At 44.8% G+C, this 25,171-nt stretch overlaps 1 protein-coding gene across 14 annotated transcripts in view; it reads left to right on the top strand.

Annotated features, from left to right (window-relative positions):
• TANC1 (tetratricopeptide repeat, ankyrin repeat and coiled-coil containing 1) overlaps window positions 1-25,171 on the top strand; it is a 230,335-nt gene that overhangs the window by 119,532 nt on the left and 85,632 nt on the right. For 11 of the 14 annotated variants that reach the window (XM_004743905.3, XM_013051962.2, XM_013051958.2 and 8 more), the window contains one exon: window positions 23,551-23,655. The exons of the other annotated variants lie outside the window; for them this stretch is intronic. In XM_004743905.3, the coding sequence (XP_004743962.1) occupies window positions 23,551-23,655 (105 nt within the window). Of the gene's footprint in view, window positions 1-23,550; window positions 23,656-25,171 lie in introns of those variants that run through there. 14 annotated transcript variants of the gene reach the window in all.

Below are 25,171 nucleotides of genomic sequence, written 5' to 3'. Positions count from 1 at the left end.
GAATTCATAGTGAAAGTGGCAAAGATCAGTGAGAATACAGGTAACCAAGATCTGGAGTGTGAGAAGCGGTTCACAAGGAAGCGAGCTGATACCGGAGATTTTGGGGTGACGGTGGGGAAATCACCCTGCATCTCTACGCTGTTTTGAGGGGGGATTGATTCTGCCCTGTGTGGAAGATTCCTCAGAATGGCCACCTGGGCCCAGTAGGACTCTCACAAAGAAATGCTGTCAACAGGCCCGGGTCAAGGAAGCACACATTAAACAGTTTCTGAGACGTGATATTTATTCTACATTAGGTTTTGCTGCATTTTTATTTTTAAGTTTATGGTATTTTAATAAGCAATTGAAGAAAAACAGGCCCTTTCAAGGCAGTAAAAGTCTTTCTACAGCTTCATACCTGTGAGTCACCTTGACTTTTTCACTGTTGCTTGTAGATTTCTTAATGATACAGTGTAAGGAAAAAATAAAACTTACTGAGTCCAATAGGTTTTCTCTGAAATGAGAAAGAAACCTTCTAGAGGACTGCTCAAGAGAATCATTTTTAGTTTGCGTTTGGATATTCTTACTATTTTTGTGGTTTAGTTTCCCTGTTTCTTCCTTTCAAACTGGAAATTCGTAGTTCGTGTGCCCTTTGGCTTTTAAAAATAGTCCCTCTTTGTGCACTGGTGCTCTCAGGAGTTCCTGCTTCCCTCAGCTCTTCTGGGCTGGCTGGCAGCTGAGTTGGCAAGAGACTTTTCCAGGACCCCTTTCATCATAAGGGGATACTTTGTAGGTGGATGTGACTTTTTCGTGATGGTGACCTTTATTTTTTCGAATGTCCTCTGAGGCCCCCTGAGTTACTTCAGTCTTCCTTTGATTTGGTGATTTCATGAGGTTCCATAAACACTTGTCTTATTCAGGCTAATTGAGCATTAGCTGTGTGTTGGGTGGTGGGGTAGAGGTGAAGTAGGTAGAAAGGTAAACAAACACTTGGCCCTAAGCTTTGGGCACTTCCCAGATTAGCGAGAGAGGTGATGACTTGTGAGACCTCGAGCTGTCTACAGAGTTGGGATGTCATGGAAATGAGCGAGAATCTCTGGGGGCAGCTGGTAAGGTGCCAGTGTGACATTAGAAGGTGCTCTTAGTGCATGAATTAGGGTTTGCATAGCTAACGGAGCTTGGGGTGGGCAGGAGGACAGTTGTGTGAAGTCTGGAGAGCACGCAGGAATGTGAGGGACTGGGCAGCCCTGGCTGGAGCTCACAAGGCACAGTGAGGCAGCCGGCAGTTTGAGAAGAGCGTGGATCTTCGGCGGGAGCCAAGAGTGGTTTTATTAGTCTTTTGGCAGTGGTGTTTTTTGGCCATTATTTTTAAGTAGAAAGAATATATAAATCGGGGTCTGAGGACAGTAACCATTTTTATATGGGCCATCTTGGAGTTGGGGCAGCTGGTTAGGACTCTTGTGATGATTCAGTTGAAGTCTAGTAACCAAAACCTCTGCAGTGACAGGAGAATGGAGGGAAGTGCGAGTCTGAGAAAGTTGTAGGGAAAAGAATCTATAGGTTGTGGTGACCTGTTTGTACCTGAGAATGAGGGAAGGAAGACAAGTGCAGAATGGCTCTGACCAGACCTTGCTATCTCTTGTCCTACCGTGGCACATGGGAGAGATTTGTTCGGCATTTGGGCTAAATGGACTGTCCCTTGGGGCACTGCCCAGCAGTCCAGACAGTGGAGGCATCCACATCTCTGCACACGCTTCCCTCCTTCTTTGCAAACCAGTTGGGAATCTTCCCAAGGGCTCTGGCTTGGTTTTCTCGGGGGGGTTTAGATTCAAAAAACTGTTGTTGCCCTAGTGGCTTTACCCTTCCCTGCTATGTAATTATTAGGAAGTGACTCCATGGTGATCATTATTCTTGCAATTTAGGAAAGGCCCTGACAGTTGGAATTTCAACCCGGGTCCTGGGATTTCAAGTCCTGCTATTTCTGTGCTGCTGTAAGGCGCAGGTGTTGTGTCATGAACTACAATGTAGGATCCAGAAACAGGTCGGTTGGGTGGGGGGGAGATTTTGACTTTGAGTGTCTTGAACCTTAGACGCTCCACAGAGCCTTGTTCATAAAGAGCACCGGGGAGTCGCAAGCGCAGAGCCTGAGCGCCGAGTGCTCAAGGGAGGAGGAAGGAGTTCAAGACGTGGCATCTGCGGCAGTGGCTGGGAAGTTCAAGTACAATAAGGGATAAAAGGTGCTCGCCTGTGGAAATGGGGTAACTGATGACAGAGTAGAACTGACATATTTCTTCTGTCAAAGGCCAGATGGTAAATATTTCAGGCTTTGAGGGCGATAGGGTTGGTGTTGTGACTACTCAGCCTTCTCGTCGTAGCGCAGATCAGCCACAGTTGGCCCATAAACGAAGGGTCATGGCTCTGTGGCACTAATATAGAAACATGCAGTGAGTCTGTTTGCATAGTTTGTCAGCTTAAAGGAAAGGAAGGGGGGATGGAAAATATTTATTTAGTACTTGACCACATGCTAGACAGTCTATATTTAACCTTGAGGTGTAGGTACTAACCCCATTTGCAGCTGATGGAGAGACCCAGGAGTGGATAATTTGCCCAAAAGTTGTGGAGCTTGTTCCTGGCTGACTGGGGCTTGAAGTTCTGCAGCCTGACTCCAAAGGCCCTGGGCAGTTCCATTTCACCTCATCGCTGCCCAGAAGGGCAGCATTTGGTCAGACTCTTCCCGGTGGGGACATGAGGCATGGAAACCGTCAAGCCCTTCATCCCCATGACCTTCCTTGACGCCGGGGATTTTTGCCTCCCCGTTGTACAGTTTGCTGGTGCTGCCATAACAGAGGACCACAGAGTGGGTGGCTCAAAGAACCAACAATGCATTTTCTCACAGTTCAGGAGGCCTGAAGTGCCAGATGAGCGTGCTTACAGCTTTACTTCTTCCTCTAGCCCCTCTCCTTAGTTTACAGAGGGTCTCCTGCTCCCTGAGTCCTCACGTGGTCTTTCCTCTGTGCCTGTGTGTCCTGGTGTGTGTCTGTGGGTCCAGATTTTGCCTGTAAAGACACCACGCCGATGGGATTAGGGCCCACAGCAGTGGCTTCATTTTAACTTAATTACCTCTTTAAAAGCCTGGTCTCCAAGTACAGTCACATTTGGAGATACTGGGAGTTGGGCCTTTAACCCATGAAATTTGGGGCAACACCATTCATCCTGTAACAACCCTCTTCTTCTGCTCTGGGTATCAGGACTGTCAGGAACACGGCTGGAATTCCTGAATACAGAAGGCATTGTCCTGTATGTGAAGGTGTTGGTTACCATATGAGCCTTGAATGGACTTTTTTAAACATAAACTTTTAATTTTATTTTAAAGATTTTATTTATTTTAGAGAGAGAGAGAGCAGGGGGAGAGGCAGAGAGAGAGGGAGAGAGAGAATTTCAAGTAGACTCCATACTGAGCATGGAGCCTGACCTGGGGCACGATCTCATGATCCTGAGATTATGGCCTGAGCCAAAATCAGGAGTCAGATGCTTAACCAACTGAGCTACCCAGGTGCCCCTAAACTTATCATTTTAGAATAGTTTTAGATTTATAGAAAAAGTTGTAAATGTAGTTCAGAGTTCCCATCTAACACATACCCAGTTTCTCCTGTTATTAACAGAGTACATTAATGATATATTGTCACAAATATTTTTAAAAGGTTTTATTTATCTATTTGACAGAGAGAGGGAGAGAGAACACATACAGAGGGAGAAGGAGAGAGAGAAACAGGTTCCCCACTGAGCAAGGAGCCTGACATGGGCTTGATTCCAGGACCTTGGGATCATGACCCAAGCCAAAGGCAGATGCCCAACCGACTGAGCCACCCAGGCATCCCATGTATTTTCACAATTAATAAACTAATACTGATACATTATTAGCAACTAAAATCTATGCTTCATTCATATTTATCTAGTTTATAACCAACATCCAGGATTTATTCAGGGTCCCACATTACATTTATTTGTATGTCTGCGTAGGCTCCTCTCAGCTGTAATAGTTTCTCAGACTTGACTTGGTTTTGATGACTTGGGCAGTTTTGATGTGGACTGATTGGAATTTTATAGGATGCCCCTCTGCTGGGATTTGTCTAATGCTTCTGTCATGATTAGACTAGATTTAGGGGGTTTTGGAAAGGAAGACCGCAGAGGTGAAGTGCCCGTCTTATCACAACATGTTGATGGTGAACACCAGCAATGTGACTTCTCACAGTTTATGTTAACTTTGGCCACCCAGCCAACGTAGTGGTTTTCAGGTTTCTCCATAGTGAAGTTACTCTCCCTTCTTATGCCGCTCTCCATATCCTATTCTCTGGAGGGAAGGTGCTGTGAGCAGCCCACATAGGAAGGGTGGGGTGTTCTCCCTCCCCCTCCTTGACAATGAGGTATCTGCATAAATTTGGGATTTTCCACATGGAGATTCATTTCTTCTTCCCCATTCGGTTATATCAGTCTGGAGTCACAGGTAGATGACATTTCCGGTTGTGCTGTGAGACGGCCAACTCAGGGACCCTCAGCCCTTCTGCCCTACATGTTGCCTTGTGGGCTGGGTTGTAAGTGAAGGGAAGCTCTTTGCAGGGGCCCGGAATGTCAGAATTCTGTGAGGCTCGGCCTAAAACCTGGGCAAAGAGCTGCTGTCCTCTATGTAGACTGTTGACCTCATGGGTGTTACCTGAACTGTCAAGAAGCTTTTGTCCGTTTCACTCTCCCAACTTCTAATGGGTGCAGGCATTGTTCTCAGATGGTGAAGAAATGCCCTTGTGGATTTGGTCTGAAATCCACATTGAAGCAGCGCCACCGTGTGGTAGATGCTGAATGATGAGTGTGTTCCAGGAACAGTGTCTGCCTAGTTCTGGGACTCTTCCGACCCAAGTCCTTAAAAGAGGCTAACTTCCGACTTCATACATCACCAGGTGTGCCTACAAAATAAACACCTGAAGGTTAAAATTCTCAATAGTTCTTTCTTATGGCATAGTAACTGCTAACTTTGGTCACCCAACCCAAAGGATGTCTGGATAGCTTAAGGTAAGCTTTCTTTCTGATTATTCAAAATTTGCTGAGACATAAAAGTGCCACAGATTGAAACCTCGAACTTCTGGAGCTGTTTTTCTTTGGCTTGGGCAGGTTGGGGACTGATTTTGAGAGTGTCATTCTCCTTTGCTGAAGGGTTTTAAGGTGTTCGAGCCTGTGTGGAAGGAAGGCAGGGAGGCTGCTAACACCCACCATGATGTGTGGCAATGTGTGTGTGTGTGGGGGGGTGGGGCTCCTGGATCTCTGCCCTCTGGAACATTCTCAACCACAGGAGGAGTCTTCGGAATGGGAGGGGTTGGAGAGTCGGCGGGGTAACTTAGAGGGCCTCGTGATTGACCTGGTGACCGGTAGCAAGTGCTACGCTGGAGGTCAGCATGACTGCCTCTTGGGATTGGTTTAAAGAGAAAAAAATCAAGAAGCTACTCGAGTGGCTACTCTTGTTGTCATAAGCCAGTGTGGAATCAGGAATTCCAAGTTGAATGTTAATCTTTTTTTTTTTTAAAGATTTAATTTATTTATTTGGCAGAGAGAGAGATCACAAGTAGGCAGAGAGGCAGGCAGAGAGAGAAGGGGAACCAGGCTCCCCATCGAGCAGAAAGCCTGATGCAGGGTTTGATCCCAGGACCCTGAGATCCAGACCTGAGCTGAAAGCAGAGGCTTAACCCACTGAGCCACCCAGGCACCCCTGAATGTTAATCTTGATAAGCTTTTGAAAGTGAGATAAAATTGTAGTTGTTTTGGTGGATAAGAAAAGTTCTACAGAACCGTCCTGTAACTCTGTGGACAAACCCTGCTCCTGCGGTTGGGACACAGAGAGACAGATGTTGCTGGAGGGGGGTTGAGAGGGCTCTGTCATTAGGGGCTGGCTGCCTATAAAGAGATGTGCCCTGCCAGTGGCTCTTCAGCTAATTCTTTGTCAGTGGTGTCATGTGTTCCCTATGTCATCTGTGAGGGCAATTTGTCCTGTTCAAACTGAAAGAGATAACAGCTAAGCCTCCAGATACCACTCTGCGGCTGCTCTCTTAGGTTCTTGATGTTTCCACGAGGTATTTCAGATAATGGCAGTCACATGCTTTCAAGAGTGAGCTTCTCACCAAAGAGGTCACAGAAGAACATTTGCTTCAGGCCCAGTCTCTGCTCTGCTCTTGCTTTCAGTCTCCGATGAGCCTGTCGTGGGACTCCCTGGATTGTCAGGGGCCATGAGCATGTGGCCTGATGCACCAACCTCTGGCCATGTACAGCAACACCATGGGCTGCTTCTGACCTTAGAGTGTCTCAAAGCAGAGTGCCGCCTCTTTTCAGACACCAGGAACAGAGAGGAGTGAGTTGTCTGGGGGATGCTAACAAGAATAGCCTGATGACCCTGGGGACTGTGGTGGTCCATGGAAGGTTTTAGAATTTAGCTGAAGGACTAGAAATGAATGATGGCTGGTTTTGTTGGCTGGCTAATGGTTGTGAGAGGGCCGTGGGCTATGGACTGTAGTAAACTTGGAGTTAAGGGAGTTTTTAGGTCCTCTTTTCCTCTCTCTCTCCCTCCTTCCTTCCATCTTGAATTCCTTCCAGTGAGCATTTTGAAGGTGAGAGACTGACTTTATATTGTGGAGAGACCATTACTAAAAGGAGTCTTTTGATGTCTGAGAGCAGCATTTTGTATACATATGATGATAAGGGTTTCAAATCACTGTGCAAGGTACTATGGTTAAATAATTTTAAACATAGCTTTCCATAGCCTTTAAACTCAATTTATAAATCTTATATTTGTAATCTAAAGTCCTATATTTAAATATGAATTTCACTTAAAGCTAAAAATTACATACTTCAAATAGGAATCACAAAGCTAATCAGTCCTGGTAGGCCACATTTTAAAAAAAACATTAAAAATTCTCTATTAGGGGCGCCTGGGTTAAAGCCTCTGCCTTTGGCTCAGGTCATGACTCCAGGGTCCTGCGACCAAGCCCCGCATCAGGCTCTCTGCTCTGCAGGGAGCCTGCTTCCTTCTCTCTCTCTTCCTGCCTCTCTATTTGTGATCTCTGTCTGTCAAATAAATAAATAAAATCTTAAAAAAAAAAAAAACTTTAAAAAATTCTCTATTAGACATATTCCCTGAGTATGTCAGCAATGGAAAAGTTATTCTAAAGGTAACACTGTCCTATCAATACTTGGAGTTCAACTTCTTCAGCTCTTGATTTAATTCTCAACCTTGCTGAGGTTTTAGGGTGACCAATATGATTGTTGAGCTTGGGGCCAATAATTGATTATTACAGTTTATTACTATATTAGGATTAAGTTTGGTTTCAATTAAGAATGATCAAATACATAATAAATAAAATAAAAATTCATTCTTCTCTTGTGAACGGTCTAGAGTTAGATGATGCTGGGCTGAGGTGACTTCAAGGTATCTGTCGTCAGGGAACCAGGCCCTGTCTTGTGTCTACCCCCTCCCTTTGTGTTAGTTTCCTGGGGCTGCTGTCACAGAGTACCACAGGCTGGATGGCTTAAAACAACAGAAATTCATTCTCTCACTGTTCTGGAGACCAGAATTCAGAAATCAAGGTCTTAGCACAGTTGTACTCTCTCCAGAGGTTCTGGAGAAAATTGTTCTTGCTTCTCCTAGTTCCTGGGGGCTCCAGGGGATTCTTTTTTGTGTGGCAGCTTCCCTCCAGTCTCTGTCTTGACATGGCTTTCTCTGGGTGGTGATCTTGTCTCCCATTGTATTGTTTGTAAGAATAGTCATGATAGTACTTCGGACCCACCTGGATATGGATGATCCAGGATGATTCCTTCACCGCAGAATCCTTAGCTTAATCACACAAACCACTTTTCCAAATAAAGAACATTTACAGGGTTCAGAGATTAGGTCATGGGCATATTTTTGGGTGCCATTATCAGCCTGCTATACCCTCCTCCCTCAAGGTCACCTCAGGGTCCTGCATGATTGTTAGCGCTAGCAAGTCAGCATTTCCTGCCAGATGGAGGAAAGTGAGAAGAGTTATAAGGGGCCCCTCTCAGCTTGGTCGGCTTGTTTTAAACACTCTTCCTTGAAATCCCACCCAATACTGGATTTCCTCGCAGTGACTGCATTTACCTCGCTGCCAAGGAGTCTGGGAAAGGCACTTTTTGATTTATTTAATTCCCTGTGCTGTTGAAGCATAATTTTCAAGAAGGCAAAAATAGGACATGCAAATGGTAAAGGTCATATGTCAATAATTTTATTTAGCTCATTAATTAAAGAGGGAAATGAGTAATATGTTAAGGCCAATTTAAATGAGAATTTGGATTTACGGCAATTTATATCCTCCGCCACACAACATTTATTTCCATTGCTATGGACGGGAATCATTTGCATTGCTACTACGTTTTTGAGAGTGTGCAGAACTGTGAAATAGTCCAGTTGCTAGTCAGTCAGCCCAGAGTGTAAAATGAGATAGTCCTGGAAAGTCTGCTTTATGTAATCACCCCCTGCCACCCAACTCAAGGGACACTCTGTCATCTCTCTTCCTCTTTCTATGTATTGGGTACTTCTTAAAACTTCAACTCTTCTAAACTAGTTAGAAACGATGGCTTTCTTACCAAAGCAGAAGGGGATGGTAGATGTTGGAACTGGCCTTGTTCTCTCCGTAGGTCAGAACGGAGGCTTCCGACAAGTAGTGCTTCTCCCCCATATAGATGGATACCCTAAGTCAGACCTCTCTTTTTTTAATTAAAATTTTTTTCATTTTTGTTTATATACAATGAAGTTTACTTTTTGTTGTACGGATCTGTGCACTTTAACAAATGTCTGGGGTTGTGTTATCAGCACCCCACCAGTCAGGGACAGAACAGCTCCCTCACCCCAAAATATTCCCTCAGGCTGCTCCCTCTGTAGTCCACCCCTGCTCCCTGGGAACCACCGATCTGTTATCTAAATCTGTAGTTGCCTTTCCCAGAATGTCCCATAAATGGAATGATAGAGTATGCAGCCTTTTGAGTCTGGCGTCTTTCACTGAGTATAGTTCATTTGAAATTCATTTTTTAAAAAAGATTTTATTTATTTGAGAGAGTGAGCATGAGCAGGACAGAGGGAGAGGGACAAGCAGACTCCCAGATGAGCAGGGAGCCTGAGGCGGGGCTCGATCCCAGCTCACACCCTGAGCTGAAGGCAGAGGCTTAACCCAGTGAGTCAGACATGTGCCCCTGGAATTCATTTCTACTCTAGTGGGTATCAATGTTGTTTTACTTTTTACTGCTGAGTACTATTCCATTATGTGGATGTACTGTAGTTTATCCATTTACCAATTGAAGGACATTTGAGTAGCTTGTACTTTTGGTAGATTATGAATTAAGTTGCCATAAACATGTACATGCAGGCTTTTGGGTTAACATACATTTTCATTTCTCTTGGGTCAGTGCCTTATTGTGGAATCGCTTGGTCCCATGGTGTGTTTAATTTTACATAAAAATGCCAACTCTTTACCAATGTGATTGTACCATCTTGTTTCCCTGCCAACAGTGGAGAAGAATTCTCATTGATTTGTATCCTCACATCACTTTTTACTCCTCAGTTTTTTGTTTTTAAATTCTACCGTTCTGCTAGGTACATAGTGGTAATTCTCAAGGCAACCTAGTGAGATTGTAACAATATCTGTTGCTGATCTTTCAACTTATTCTTATTAGGCCTGTAAACCCTCTTATCCAGCGCAGTAGTTCAGTTATTTCTCTATAGGACCTGCGGAGTCTGAATGTCTTGCCTTTTCTTGCCCTTGGTTTTGTCACCAAGAACACAGAAGGATCGGTTGACATGGTGTGACAGGATGATGAGTACTGTTGGAAGGAAGTGGGAGCATGGAGTGGAGTAGTGTTTTCCTCTTCCCATTCCCACGCAGGATGAAAGCTGCTTGAGGCAGAGAACCTTACCCTTTGCTGGCTCCCTTAGAGTACTATTACTCAAGGAGTGCGCAAATACTAGTTCTGATGAGGAGAAGTGGCTGCTCTTTAAAAGAACTACACCTATTTGCTATAAACTGATAACTTCTAAGGAATATCCTGATTTGGGACCATTTTTTCAAATATTCAGCACAGTCACTACTATGGAATCCTGTTCTAACCTCTTTCATCTTTTCTGTTAAGGGTGGGAGATTTGGGAGGTAAGGGAAGAGGTGGGAGGGAAAAGCATGCGTCCCAATCCATCCAGAGGTTTCCACCCGTAGGCGGGTGCTCCATGAGCCCTCCCCAACCATTCAAGAGAGGGCAGGAGAAGAAGAGCAATTACGTCTCACTCAACAGCTCTCTTCCCATTCTTCCACAGTGGCCAGGTCCAGACTTCTCCGCTCTCCTTGGACACATACACTCACACCCCACCCTCACCCTATACAGGAACCCATACAGGAACCCTATTCAGGAGCCACCTGAAACTCTGCTCCATAATACCAATGAACAAAATTAGTGATTTAGCCAGCATGGGGGTCCATTTTTTACCTAAGTGTACTAACTTGTGTGACTGTGGTAAGGATGACTACCTGACTGACTGGTGGTGGTCTGCTCTTGAGTGTCGCCTTTTATTTTATTTTTAAATTTTTTATTCTTTTAAATTTTTATTTATTTATTTATTTATTTTTAAAGAGATTTTATTTATTTATTTGAGAGATCACAAGTAGGCAGAGAGGCAGGCAGAGAGAGACAGAGAAACAGTCTCCCTGCCAAGCAGAGAGCCCGATGCGGGACTCAATCCAGGACCCTGGGATCATGACCTGAGCCGAAGGCAGAGGCTTTAACCCACTGAGCAACCCAGGCACCCCTATTTTTAAATTTTTTAAAAGATTTTTATTTATTTGAAAGAGCAAGCAGGAGGAGGGAGAGAATCTCAAGCAGACTCCGTGCTGAGCGTGTAGCCCCTGCCCTGTAGATCTGATCTTACCACCCCGAGATTATGACCTAAGCTGGAATCAAGAATCTGATCTGTTGTACACCTAAAACTAATGTAACATTGTGTATTATACTTCAATACTTCAATTATACTTCAGTTTTAAAAAATCAGTATTGTTGGGGCGCCTGGGTGGCTCAGTGGGTTAAAGCCTCTGCCTTCGGCTCAGGTCATGATCCCAGGGTCCTGGGATCGAGCCCCACATTGGGCTCTCTGCTAAGCAGAGAGCCTGCTTCCTCCTCCTCTCTCTCTCTCTGCCTGCCTCTCTGCCTACTTGTGATCTCTTTCTGTCAAATAAATAAATAAAATCTTTAAAATAAATAAATAAATAAATAAAAAATCAGTTGTTGTCCCCCCGCAAAAGAGTCTGATCCTTAACTGACAGAGCCACCCAGGTGCCCCTAGTTTTTCAAAGCTTTTATTTATTTGAGAGAGAGAGAGAGAGAGAGAGCAAGAGAGAGAGCATGCATGCTTGTGCTCTTGAGTGGAGGGGAGGGACAGAGGGAGAGAATCTCAAGCAGACTCTGCTGAGGCAGAGGCCTATGCTGGGCTTGATCTCATGACCCTGAGAGCATGACCTGAGCAGAAATCAAGAGTTAATCGCTTAACTGACTGAGCTACCCAGGTGCCCCTGGCCTTTTGTTTAAAAGCTACTTAACCTTGGGGTGCTTGGGTGGCTCAGTTGGTTAAGCACCCAGCTCTTGGTTTCAATTGGGGTCAAGATCTCAGGATTGTGAGATTGCACCCCTGTATCAGCCTCCACGCTCAGCTCGGAGTCTGCTTGAGATTCTCTCTCTTTGCCCTTCCCCCCTTCACATGCCCTCTCTCTTTTTCCAATAAATAAAATCTTAGAGGAAAAAAAAAGACTAGTTAACCTCTAGAGTCCCTATTCCAGATTAAGACAACTAATTACTTTTAGGCATTAGTTTGAAGGCACCTGACACACATTTATATCACATTAGTTATGTGGAGGTGTTTGGAGATAAAATTTGGGCAGTGTGATAGAGTTATGTCCCAGAAACCTGGGAGCTCCAGGAGAGCGTGTCCATGTCTTGTTCTCACCCTGTGCCTGGTGTGCAGTTGGTGCCAGCGGGTGCTTGTTGAGTAACTAAGTAAGGTGAATGAATGCATTTCCCTGCGTTAGTGCATAAAAACAGGGTTCAGTACAGGAACAGCATGATGGACCAAACTGCGCTGGGAGAAAGTGGAAAAACATGACTCAGGGTATTGTGTTGAGCTAGGGGTTTATTATACTCACAGTGTTGTAAACGTGCACACCGCAAACTGAGACTAGAAAATCATTGTCAACATTTATTTTAAAGCTGATTTATTGAAAGGAACGTGGCTCCATTTTGGAACTGTTTTCCTACTAGATTTAAGTGCCCAAATGGCAATGCACATTTGTATCACACAGGGCCTTGTGCATTGCATGGAGTGAAGGCTGTGTCCTTTCTCGATGCACTCTTTAAAAAGAAGGTATTCGAAATAAGAAAGAGGAGGCTTATTAAGAGTAATGTCAGGTAACTCTTCTATTTCAGTTACCATTAGCAGGTGACCCATTGTTTTCCTCTCACCTTCTGGTGTTTTTCTTTTTTTAATTTTACAATTTTTAATTAACATATAATGTATTATTAGCCCCAGGGGTACAGGTCTGCAAATCGCCAGGTTTACACACTTCACAGCACTCACTGTAGCACATAGCACATAGCACCTCCCCAATGTCCATAACCCCACCACCTTCTCCCTCCCTCACTCCCTCCGGCAACCCTCAGTTTGTTTTGTGAGATTAAGAGTCTCTTATCATTTGTCTCCCTCCCCATCCCATCTGGTTTCATTTGTTCTTTTCCGACCCCCCAAACACCCCATGTTGAATCTCCACTTCCTCATATCAGGGAGCTCATATGAAAGTTGTCTTTCTCCTGTTGACTTATTTCACTAAGCCTAATACCATCTGGTTCCACAAATGGCAAGTTGTCACAAATGGCAAGATTTCATTTCTTTTGATGGCTGCATAGTATTCCATTGTGTATATATACCACATCTTCTTTATCCATTCACCTGTTGATGGACATCGAGGTTCTTTCCATAGTTTGGCTATTGTGGACATTGCTGCTATAAACATTTGGGTGCACGTGTCCCTTTGGATAACTACATTTGTATCTTTAGGGTAAATACCCAGTAGTGTGATTGCTGGGTCATGGGGTAGCTCTATTTTCAACGTTTTGAGGAATCTCTATGCTGTTTTCCAGAGTGGCTGTACCAGCTTGCATTCCCACCAACAGTGTGGGAAGGTTCTCCTTTCTCTGCATCCTTGCCAGCATCTGTCATTTCCTGATTTGTTAATTTTAGCCATTCTGACTGGTGTGAGGTGGTATCTCATTGTGGTTTTCACCTGTTTTTTTCTTCCCTAGAATTAGTCTGAATTTCCCTAGACCTTACCTGTGTTGGAGTGTAGAGGAGGTTATATCCAGTGGTGACAACCCCGATTGCACTGAGTTACTATCCTTCTCTTCCTGCACAAGGCCCCAATTAGTTTCTGGAAGCTTCCAGAGAGCAGACCAGAGAAGTTCCTGTTGAGGCAGCTGAGGCACTTCGCCTGGTGCCTTTCCTCTCATCAGCTCCTAGTATACCCAAGCATGTGGGGTAGGGAATCCTTGGGCTGCCTCTATCCATCCGTGGAGTGGAGCCATCTCAAGCAGCATGTTAGGTTTTTGTTTGCAGTCTCTCCCCTGCTTCTTGTGGGAGAAATTCAAATGACGGACAACACATTGTGCTTGAAATTACCCTCCCTTTGGGTCGAGGCTTCTGACTGGGTCAGTTCATTTTCTGGCCCCTCCTTCCCTCAAAGTGACTGTTCCCAAGAAGCTCTCACTGCTCACAGGTAGGGTTGTGGGTAGACCCATCAGCTCACCTGCCCTGCCTCAGCTCAGCACAGGACAAAGCAGCAGGGAGGCAGGACAGCCCGGTCCTCGGGAAGGTGTTCCTTTCATGCCCTCAGGCCAGATATCCCCCTTTCTCAGTTCCAAGCATGCGTCTCTTCCTCCCTGCAACACTGGCCTTTTGGGATACAGGCAGGAGAAGGGTCAGACGTTGGAAGCTCTCAGTATCATGCCCTTTAAAAATCCCACCTGTCATCTGATAGTTTGCCACAGTTCACCATTTGGGAATTGACTATTTATGACATTTGCTTTAGTGATAAAGCTCCCCTCCCCCAAAGAAAATCCTCTTACTTATCCTTTTTATTGTTCCCCTCTTTGTATGAACATTTCCCATTGTAAAATGAAAATCCCAGACCAGATAAAATTGACAGGAACCTTGTCTGAGAAAGTTCAAGATGCTAAAAACAAAAAACAAACAAACAAACAAAACCCTCTAAAATGATTGATAATTCAAAGTGTCACTTTTCCTCTCCAGATGTTGTGAAAAATGTAAGACTGCATTAAATGCATTAAGTAGCCTCAGGTGTTCTGTGTCCCAAATATTGCTTTTATATATATAATTATTTTTAACTGAAACACTCTGAAATGAAAAGTACCCCCTGCCCTTCTGTCTTTCACTGCCTGGAGATAAAGCCCAGTTTGGTTTATTTCTGCCATCCCTTTTAAAAAATATTCCTTATATGGCAGTTTCTAAGCAGCCGAATAGTCAGCTATGTGATTAAAATGTTAAAAAGAGCAGGAAAACTGACCGCTGGGAAAAGTATATTTGGAGTTTTACATAAAGGCTGTGGACTGAATGGGGAGAAGGCCTGCCTTCGAGGCTGTAGACTGACGTGATTCAGGGCGGTTCACCGATCCCCCTCCCAGACACACACAGGCTGTTCTGTACAGTGGAAAGAGCTGGCAGGAGCTCTTCTCGTGCAAGCTGCATGCCGGGAACCTGTTTAACCTCTCTGGGACACCTTCTGTGTCTGTCTATCTTTGGAGCCCTTCATCTTTAAAGTTGAGGGCCCTTCCCCTGTATCAAATAGTAGAGAATGGGGGTGAGCGGTGGGGGAGACTGGATGAGGTAAAGAATCTGGAGTTGCTGTGAAATGGGTTATGATCGGGGCACCTGGGTGGCTCAGTGAGTTAAAGCCTCTGCCTTCAGCTCGGGTCATGATCTCAGGGTCCTGGGATTGAGCCCTGCATCAGGCTCTCTGCTCAGCAGGGAGCCTGCTTCTCCCTCCCTCTCTGCCTGCCTCTCTGCCTACTTGTGATCTCTCTCTCTGTCAAATAAATTTTTAAAAAATGGGTTATGATCAAGAATGAGTTCCATTTGGGGGCACCTGGGTGGCTCATTCGGTTAAGCGACTGCCTTTGGATCAGGTCATGATCCCAGGGTGCTGGAATCGAACCCCACATGGGGCTCCCTGCTCAGTGGAGAACCTGCTTCTCTCTCTCTCTCCTTCTGCCTACCTGTGCTCACTCGCTCGTGTGCTCTCTCTGTCAAATAAATAAATAAAATCTTAAAAAAAAAAAAAAGAATGAGTTCCATTTGACTGAGAACAATCCTCATTTATCTAAAACCTGGTAAACTGGACAAGTTGGTGCTCCAGCCACACAACCCTAGGTCCTTCTCAGACCTGATGAAAGAAGGGTGGTCTTCTTTAGGGGCCCTGCCCATGGTGGCTCTGTTGCCCTACTTGATGCCTTTGCTACTAAAGTGTGGCTGTGGTCCCAGCCTTATATACCTAGTAAGGATATCAGAATCTTCATTTTTATAGGACTCCCCCACCCCCCACCCAGGTGATCTCTATACACAGTAGAACTTGAAAAGTGCTTTATACCAGTGTTATGGGTGAGCTGCCCAGGAGTGATTGGGAAGTGAGGCCATCGTGCCCGGGAAACATGTTGGCCTTTACCTGAGCTGAATTTCTCACAATTTTTTTTTTTTTTTTTTTTAAATTTTGAGTAATCTCTATACCTGCCATGGGGCTTGAACTTAGAACCCTGAGATTCAGAGTTGCATGCTCTCTGGACTGAGCCAACCAGGTTCCCCTTGCTGATGTTCAAGCTAATACCTGATGGTCATATATAGTTTTTAAGGAATGCTTGCCTTAAAATACAGTAGCCAGCAGGGGCACCTTGGGTGGCTCAGTCCGTTGAGTGTCTAACTCCTGATTTTGGCTCAGGTCATGATCTTAGGCTTGTGAGATTGTGCTGGCCATGGAGCCTGCATGGTTGTCTCTCTCCTTCTGCCCCCCCCCCCACCTTAAAAAAAAAAAACCCAACTAGTGGCAAACATACCATGTTTTCTGCATAATTATTATGTAGTATTATATTTTGGTTATTTTGTGGGGATTAACCTGATAGGGAAGGGGGGAGATTATTTTACTTTAAGATAGCTTATGCTTGGGAACATTGAACATTCTGTTTTATTTTTAAAAAAATTTTTTTAGATTTTTATTTTTTTATTTGACAGGCAGAAATCACCAGTAGGCAGAGAGGCAGGCAGAGAGAGGAAGAAGTGGGCTCCCAGCTGAGCAGAGAGGCCGATGTAGGGCTCGATCCCAGGACCCTGGCATCATGACCTGAGCCGAAGGCAGAGAGAGGCTTTAACCCACTGAGCCATACAGGCGCCCCTGAACATTTTATTTGAAACAAAAAGCTGTGTCTAGAAAGGTGCTGGGCAGTAGAATCCCCTGAGTAAGAGGGTGGCGGGGTGATGGAATTCTCAGTTTGGGTCCCTGTTGACATGGCAGCCACTTTGTTTTAGGGGAGTTTGTTTCAGGTTTAGAAATCAGTGTCACTGTGGTTTAATAGCAGCTCAGGTGTAAGATGGGTGCCTGGAGGTCACATGGCTCCTGCCAGCGTGGCCTTTCTTCTCCTTGTCCTTCAGTCAGTCTGCTCAGCGGCTCACCACAGGGACCCTAGGTGCCCTTTGTGATGGTCGTCCTTTGGGTAGTGGAAGCAATAACTCCTCATTCTGGTGGGGGTTCCTCCTGTTTTCTCGGATCCCTCACAGCGCTCTTCTTGTTCCAGTGGCTGCTTTTCAGGGCAGGGTCTTCCTCGACTGTCTGATCCTAGTTCGTATCTGAAGAGCAAAGAGGCTGATTGAAAGTGCTGGCTACGTGTTGAGGACAGGCTTTGTGATACCGTGGTTGGTTGGGGATGTGCCATTTCTTTGAGGGGATGTGCCCAACTCTCACTTACTGGTCTTTTCTCTTGGTGACTTTCCCCAGAGCGGAATCCTCTGATGTCTTCTGCCCTGGTGTGCGAGATTGCTGTCGCTGGTCTCACAGCTCGGGGTGGGGGGCATTGGGGACCCACCCCAATGGCCCACCAGTCTACATGTGGAATTTTTCTTAATCCCAGTTTTTTAGTTTAGCACTTAAGAGTTTAGCTCTTGAGTCTCTGTGCTCTTGGCATTAGGCCTTTCCAGGATGAGAGGGAATGCTTCCTGGTTCTGAGGGTCTGACTCTCCCTTAAATAGATTCTCAAGCCCTGATCCTGCGTGGCCCCATCCATGCCCCTGTCTTCAGAAGTGCCTCCCATCTCTGAGGCTGAGCTGTCCCATCCCCTACCCTAGAGCCGACCTTTTCTAGCCCACTCAATTCACTGCTCCTTGGCAAACTGTTTCCCACTCTCAGAAGTTTGGTTTCTTGCCTGCGGTGTTCTCCGCTCCCCATCAGTCTCTCTCAAATCCCTTTACTGCAACTCTAATCATATTTTGGAAAGGAGTAAAGGCAAACGAGTGTTCATCTGGTTATTTAATGGAAAGTGTGCAAGGAGTCTCTAATGAGCGATAGAGAGGAGGAAGGAACAAAACCTCTATAGTTATAAATTTTTCTTGTTTTATAGCATTTGAGGTTCAGCTGTTTGTGGAAAGCATTTTAAATAAGAGGATCATATTGGAGAGCCATTGCTTGCACCAGCATGCCTTGTTTTATGGAGGTTTGTTCTATCACATTTCCTAGATGTTGCAGTTTTGAGATTGAAGATTTGTGGCAACCCTGTGTCCAGCAAGTCTTTTGGCACCATTTTTCCTACTGCATTGGCTCACTTCATGTCTTTGTGTCACATGTTGATAATTCTTGCAATATGTCAGACTTTTTCATTACTATGTCTGTTACTGTGACCTGTGGTCAGTGATCTTTGTTACTATTGTAATTGTTTTGGGGGTACCATGAACTGTGCCCGTGTAAGACGGCACACTTAATTGATCAATGTTGGGTATATTCTGGCTGGGTTCCATCAAATGGCCATTCTCCTGTCTCTTCCCTCTCTCCTTGGGTCTTGGTGTTGCCTGAGACACAACAGTATTGAAATTAGGTCACTGAATAACCGTACAATGTCCTCTAAGTGTTCAAGTGAAAGGAAGAGTCCCATATCTCTTACTTTAAATCAAAAGCTAAAAATGATTAAGCTTAGTTAGGCTGAAAGCCTGGCCTCTTGCCCCAAAGAGTTAACTGAGCTGTGAATGCAGAGGAAAAGTTCTTGAAGGAAGTTGAAAGTGCTACTCCAGTTATACCTGAATAATAAAGCAAACACAGCCCCATCGCTGATACCGAGAAAGTTGTAGTGGTCTGGGTCCAAGATCAAACTAGCCGCCACATTTTCTTAAGACAAAAGCTAATCCAGAGTAAGACCTTAATTTTTTTTCAGTTCATGAAGGCTGAGGAGAGATGAGGAGATTATAGAAGAAAAGTTGAATGCTAATAGAGATTGGTTCCTGAAGATGCCATCTAGGACGTTCCTAACAAAAGAGAAGTCGATGCCTGGCTTCAAAGCTTTAAAGGGGACAGGCTGTCTCTTGTTACGGACTGATGGAGTTGGTGACTTTAAAGTTGAAATCAGTGCTCATTTGCCATTCTCCAAATCCTAGGATCCCTAGGCATTAATATAAATGTATTCTGCCTATGCTCTATAAATGGAACAACAAAATCTGGATGACAGCACATCTGTTTACAACATGGTTTACTGAATATTTTAAGCCCACCGTTGAGACCTACTACTCAGGATAAAATTCCTCGGAAAATGTTACTGCTCTTTGACAATGCACCTGGTCACTCGAGCTCTGGTGGAGATGTCTCAGGAGCTTAATATTTTTGCGCTGTTTAACACAGCATCCATTCTTCAGCCCATGGTTCAAGAGATAATTGCAACTTTCAGGTGTTATTTAAGCAATATATTTTGTAAGACTGTAGCTGCCCCAGATAGTGATTCCTCTGATGGATCTGGACAAAGTTAAACTGAAAAGCTTCTGGAGAGGATTTACCATTCCAGATGCCCCAAGTATATTCATGATTCATGGGAAGTGGTCAACATATCGACATTAACAGGAGTTCGGAAGATGATTCCAGCCCTCATGGAGGACTCTCCGCGTTCAGGACTTCAGTGGAGGAAGTAACTGCAGATGGGGTAGAAGTAGCAAGAGAGCTTGAACTGGAAGTAGAGCCTGAAGATGGGACTGGACTGCTGCAGTCTCATGATTAAACTTTAATGGATGATGGACTGTTGCTTTTTACAGATAAACAAATAAGTTTCTTGAGATGGAATCTAATCTTGGTGAAGGTACCGTGAAGATTGTTAAAATGACAACAAAGGATTTTAGAATATTGTATAAACTTAGTTGATAATGTAGTAGTTGGATTTAAGAGGTTCACCTCTAGTTATGAAAGAAGTTCTGTGGGTAAGAATGCTGTTAAACAGCATCACATGCGACAGAGAAGTCATTCATGAAAGCACCAATTGATGTGGCAGACTTCATTGGATTCTTACTTTAAGAAATGGCCACAGCCACCACCGTAATCAGAGCCAACAACATCAAGGCAAGGCAAGGCAATAAAGTAATTCTTAATTAAGGTATACACATTGATTTTAGACATAATGCTATCGTATATTTAATAGACCACAGTGTAAACATGTCACCTGTCCTGGGAAACAAAAAAATTCATTTGACTCACTTTATTGCAGTATCTCCAATATTTAAAGTATGCCTGTAACCACTGTAGAATATCTCAATTCTTAGTAAAAGGGATGATCAGAGACAAATATGAATAAAATATTTGTTGACTATCCCAACATATCCTATCCCAAGGATATATGGGGTAGGTAGATTGGAGCCTGTAAATAGATCTCCTGCTTAGATTTGCTGTTACTATACCCTGAAGAGTTAAGGGGAGCAGAAATTTACAGGTATCTCTTGAGCACCCCTCAACCTTTGATTTGTTATCCCTCAACCATTGAGGGGTGGTTGCTGTTTGGGACAATTTGAATCATTGGGCAGGTCCATGGGTGACTAGGTGGTGGTGGAAGTTTCTGTTGTTCTGACCTTTTCTAGGACTGCATGTTTCATCTGGGTTTCCTGCTTTTATCGGTGCCACGTGCTGGTTGAGTACTCGGGCTTCAAACCTGCATGGACCACAGAACTAGTGTTTTGCCATGTGTGGGCCACAACAAACCTTTTTAACTAATTTGAGTGTTAGTTTCTTGACCTAAAAATGCAAGTAGTGCTCTTCTCCCAAAATTACTACCACTGAATGAATTAATGTATGTAAGTGCTTAGCCTCGTGTGACCACTGAATACATGTTCTCTTTACTTTGATATTCCATATCTCCTTTCCCATCTAGCGCCACTGTTTACTATGCCAGGTGCTAAGCTAAGCCTGGGAATCAGATCCATGTCTTAGCTCTCCTGGATGTTCCCCTTGGAACAGGAGGCTTACTTGGTCATCTTACATCTTGAGGATATTACTGAGGCCCGAGCTGGGGAGGGAACCGTATTTGAACCTAGGTGGGTCTGTCCAATTCCAGAGGCTCTGCTCTTCACACTCTGACTCCTTAGTGTGAAGTAGTTCTTACAGGTAGCAGTTGGCCTCCGGGCTGAACACGGTGATAGAGCATTAGATGGATAGGCCTGGATGCTTTATGAAGGCTCTGGATGACATTGGGGTTCATTGTTCCAGCCATTCATAAAAACCATTGTACATCCATGTGAGATGTCCCATGTTTTAGGACTACTCACTGTCAGAGACTATTTTTGAAGGATATATGGGGTAGGTAGATTGGAGCCTGTAAATAGATCTCCTGCTTAGATTTGCTGTTACTATACCCTGAAGAGTTAAGGGGAGCAGAAATTTACAGGTGTCTCTTGAACACCCCTCAACCTTTGATTTGTCATCCCTCAACCATTGAGGGGTGGTTGCTGTTTGGGACAATTTGAATCATTGGGTGGTAATAATAAAGGGCTTTACCTCCCCAGAGTCCTTTAAGTGGAAGATAGCAGATGGTAGGGGAAAAGATCCCTGTGATCTCTTGTACCACAGAGAATAGGTCAGGAACCAAAAGTGTAGAAATGTTCTTGTGCTTGTCCTGATTCCATTTTTTCCTGCCCTGTTAGAGCCCTTCTTCCTAGTGTGTGGCTCCCCCATAACAAATATGTTAAATTTCCCTTTATGCCCCTCCCCCCAGTCTTCTCTCCATGAATATTTATATAGGGTATCTGTAGATTTTAGATAAAATCTGAGTAATGCTTTGTATTCTGCTGCAGAGCCTGCACCCTCCTTTCATATTGTGAACATGTTCTCCCTCTTCCCCGTAACCGTTCCGATTTAACCTTTGAAAAATCCCCTTTTGGACAGGGTTAAGTAAATTGTGGAGACGGTCATGCGATTAAATACTGTTAGCCATTTAAAAACCATGATTTGTCGAGTTTGAGGCACCATCCCTATTTGTCAAGCACCAGACGCTGCTTTGATAATGTCACCTGTTTTCATGTGTTGTCCGTTGTAGGCGCTGGGAACTGGGATATTGTTAGACTGATGGAGATGCTTATGCGGGAAGCCTTTAGATGGCAGCATCTCTCACTACAAACCACAGTCTGAACAGAACTCCTTGGAGGCATATAGTGTTTCATGCCCAAGGACGCTCAGGACCCGCCTGATTCACAGAACCAGTGTGTGGTGATGGAGCCGAGGCCCCGGAGGGTCGGCTGAGCAGGAGGGAGGGCTGTGGACCCCTGGCTGCCTCTCTTCCCACCAGCTTTTCCCTCACTGCTGTGGAACATGCCCTGCCTCTGTGGCCCTGTAAAAGCGTACTTTAAGTATAAGGCAGCCAAGGAAAATGAAAGTCGAGTGGGTGATTCTGGGCCAAGTGTAATGTGATGCTTGAAAGGAACAGACAGGATGGGCAACCTTTTCTTTTTTTATGCGGCTTCATTTAGATGTAATTCACATGTCCTACAAAGCACGCATTTAAAGTGTACACTCTAGTGGTTTTTAGTATATTCCCAAGGTCGTGCAGCCATCACCACTAATTTTATTTTATTTTATTTTATTATTTAAAGATTTAATGAACTTGACAGAGAGACAGTGAGAGTGGGAACACAAGTAGGTGGAGGAGCAGAAGGAAAAGTAGGCTTCCCACTGAGCAGGGAGCCCAACATGGGACTCGATCCCAGGATCCTGGGAAACGACTAGAGCCGAAGGCAGACACTTAATGACTGAGTCACGCAGGTGCCCCCACCACTAATTTTAGGACATGTTAATCACTCTAAAAAGAAGTCTCCTGCCCTTTAGCCATCACCCCACTAGCTTGCATATCTCAGCCTCTGGCAGCCATTCATTATTTCCATACATTTGCTTGTTCCGGATATTCCATACGAATGGATTCCTATAATATGTGGTCTGTGGGGACTGGCTTCCTTCACGTAGCATCGTGTTTTCAGGTTTCATCCTGTTGTAGCATAAATCAGGACTCCATCCCTCTGTGTGGCCTAATACTGTCCCCCTGCATGGACAGATCACATTTTGTAGTCATCAGTTGATGGACGTTTGGCTCTCGATATTGCTACCACGAGCACGGGTGTGCAAACTTCTGTGTGAATGTGTGTGAGTAGAGAAGCGGAACTGCTGGGCCATTTAATAACTGTGTGTGTAACCTTTTGAGGAGCTGCCAGACCGTTTCCTGAAGTGGCTGCACCTGTTCATTCCCGCCGGCATGTGAGGGGTCCATTCAGCCTTCCTGAGAATTCCAGATCTTCTGATGATAAGTTGAGGTTGAGGGGAAGGTGAGAAATAGGACCGACGGGCCTCTTGTGTCCCCAAGTCGCACGCTGGATGGGCTGCTGTGCCTTTTTGAAGGCGGCTCTGTCACGTGCCAAGAAAACTGTCGCCTTCCCTGCCTCACACAATCGCAGTGCGTCACCAGGGGCATAAAATTCCGGTGCTCCGTGGCCGCCCGGAGTGTGTTGATGTTTATAATCCTTGCCTCCTGACTTCGGAGATAGCAAGCAACCCAATCGTCTTTGTCCCAGTTAGAGACAGATTCCAAATAAAAAAACCCTTTGCCAGAAGCTGTCCAGGTTTAAACATGTCAAAATCCCTTCCTTGATGTACACCAAAGAGCTGTCGCGTCTTCACAGCAAACGCGCGGCTTCTGTTTTTGCCAGAGTTGACATTCTCGAAACTGAGCTTACCCATTTCTGCTCTGGCAGCCAGGCTGGACGTTCCCGCGTCTGTGCTGGAATGACCGTGTGTGTGTTCAAGGGAGGAGAAGGGGCCGGCTCTTCCTTGAGGCATATTTGGGTCCTGGTGAGGACACACACACACACACTGTACATGCCGAAGCTTTGTTTGCGTCTGGAAAAAATTAGCCACACTCAGATCTTTTCCACCACAGGTCCCGTCAGGAAGCCCAAGTATGTGGAAAGCCCCAGAGTGCCTGGAGATGCAGTTATAATCCCGTTCCGAGAAGTGTCCAAGGCAGCAGAGCCCAGTGAGAATGGTAAGAATATATTTTCAATGATTCCCTTCCCCTCCCCCAGAGGATTTTACATAATGACATTCCATTTCTGAGTGAAACTGGAGTGCCTCTTGTAGGAATGCTTTGCCAAACTGAATGTGTTTGGGAGGACTCCCCCCTGCCCCGGCCAGTTCCAGAGATGTGGTGAGCTAATGTAAATTCTTGGATTTATATACACCGGTAGGAATAGTTGAGTGGGTGCATATGCATTATTTAAGGGTTGAGCCTTATTTCCTCTCAATTTTGACCTCCCTAGCGTGGGGAGATAAGGAGAGCCAGTCGTAGACGGTTTCCAGCACGCTGCTTTGTTTTGCTTTTTGGTACTCCACCGTTTGGAGAATTCAACAGGCTTTGGCTGAAAACCTGACACTTTCACTGGACAAGTTTCTGATAACTCGCCTTCTTAAAAGCATTTGATAGCTTTTGAAAGCTTTTTGCTTTTTATCTTAATTTTCTTTTTAAGATTTTATATATTTATTTGATAGAGACAGCGAAAGAGGGAACATAAGCAGGGGGAGTGGGAGAGGGAGAAGCCGGCTTCCTGCTGAGCAGGGAGCCCGACGTGGGGCTTCATCCCAAGACCCTGGGACTGTGACCTGAGTCGAAGGCAGACGCTTAACCAACTGAGCCACCCAGGCACCCCACTTTTTGTTTTTTAAGATCTAAAGTTTTTCTTTAGGGAATGCTGAACTGAGAGTATCCCCCCCCCCAAAAAAAAAGCCCAAATTAATTGAAATCTTTTAGTAAAAATATTTTATATCTTTTTTTTCCTAGATCTGGAAATAAGTGTAACAGACATTACAAACTGTAGTATTTCATAGGTATATTAATTGTTCTTATTTTTTAAATCAGTTAGAGGATTTTCTATTTGTTTCTTTCCGTGGTATCAAGGGGTCCCCAGCTCATGATTCTATGATCCTTTAATTTGTATGTTTTGAACTTGTATCCCATTTCCCTGCAGAAACATGTGGTTAGGAATCCTGACTTATGTAGAGAAGCCCATTTTACCTTCAGTGTGGGTACAAGTTTATGTAGTCCTGCTGAAAGAGAAAGCTCATCGATACTTCCCCTTTGGAATACTTAGCATCCTCTTCCTAGCTATGGGTGGTCAGGGGTACAGCTCCTTTATGTTCTAACCGCTGTGTTTCTTTCTTTCTTTCTTTTTAAGATTTTATTTACTTATTTGACAGACAGAGATCACAAGTAAGCAGAGAGGCAGGCGGTGGGGGGTGGGGGGAAGCAGGCTCCGCATGGAGCAGAGAGCTCGCTCGAAGTGGGGCTTGATCCCAGGACCTTGGGATCATGACCTGAGAGCTGAAGGCAGAGGCTTTAACTCACTGAGCCACTCAGGCACCCCTAACCACTGTGTTTCTGTGGATACATAGGATGGAGTGGTACAAAGTAGGACATGGTAGCAAAATGGAGTAAGGAGGGTGGTGGTGAAAATAAACCTAAAAATGAGCTGAAAAGAGGAGTTGGCAGAAGGTAAACCTCAGCA

The sequence above is a fragment of the Mustela putorius genome, unplaced genomic scaffold (assembly GCF_011764305.1).
Source record: "Mustela putorius furo isolate JIRA1106 unplaced genomic scaffold, ASM1176430v1.1 tig00003869_pilon_pilon_pilon, whole genome shotgun sequence".
Taxonomy (NCBI): Eukaryota; Metazoa; Chordata; class Mammalia; order Carnivora; family Mustelidae; genus Mustela; species Mustela putorius.
Note: the sequence above shows the minus strand (reverse complement) of the source record. Positions and strands in the feature narration are given on the sequence as shown.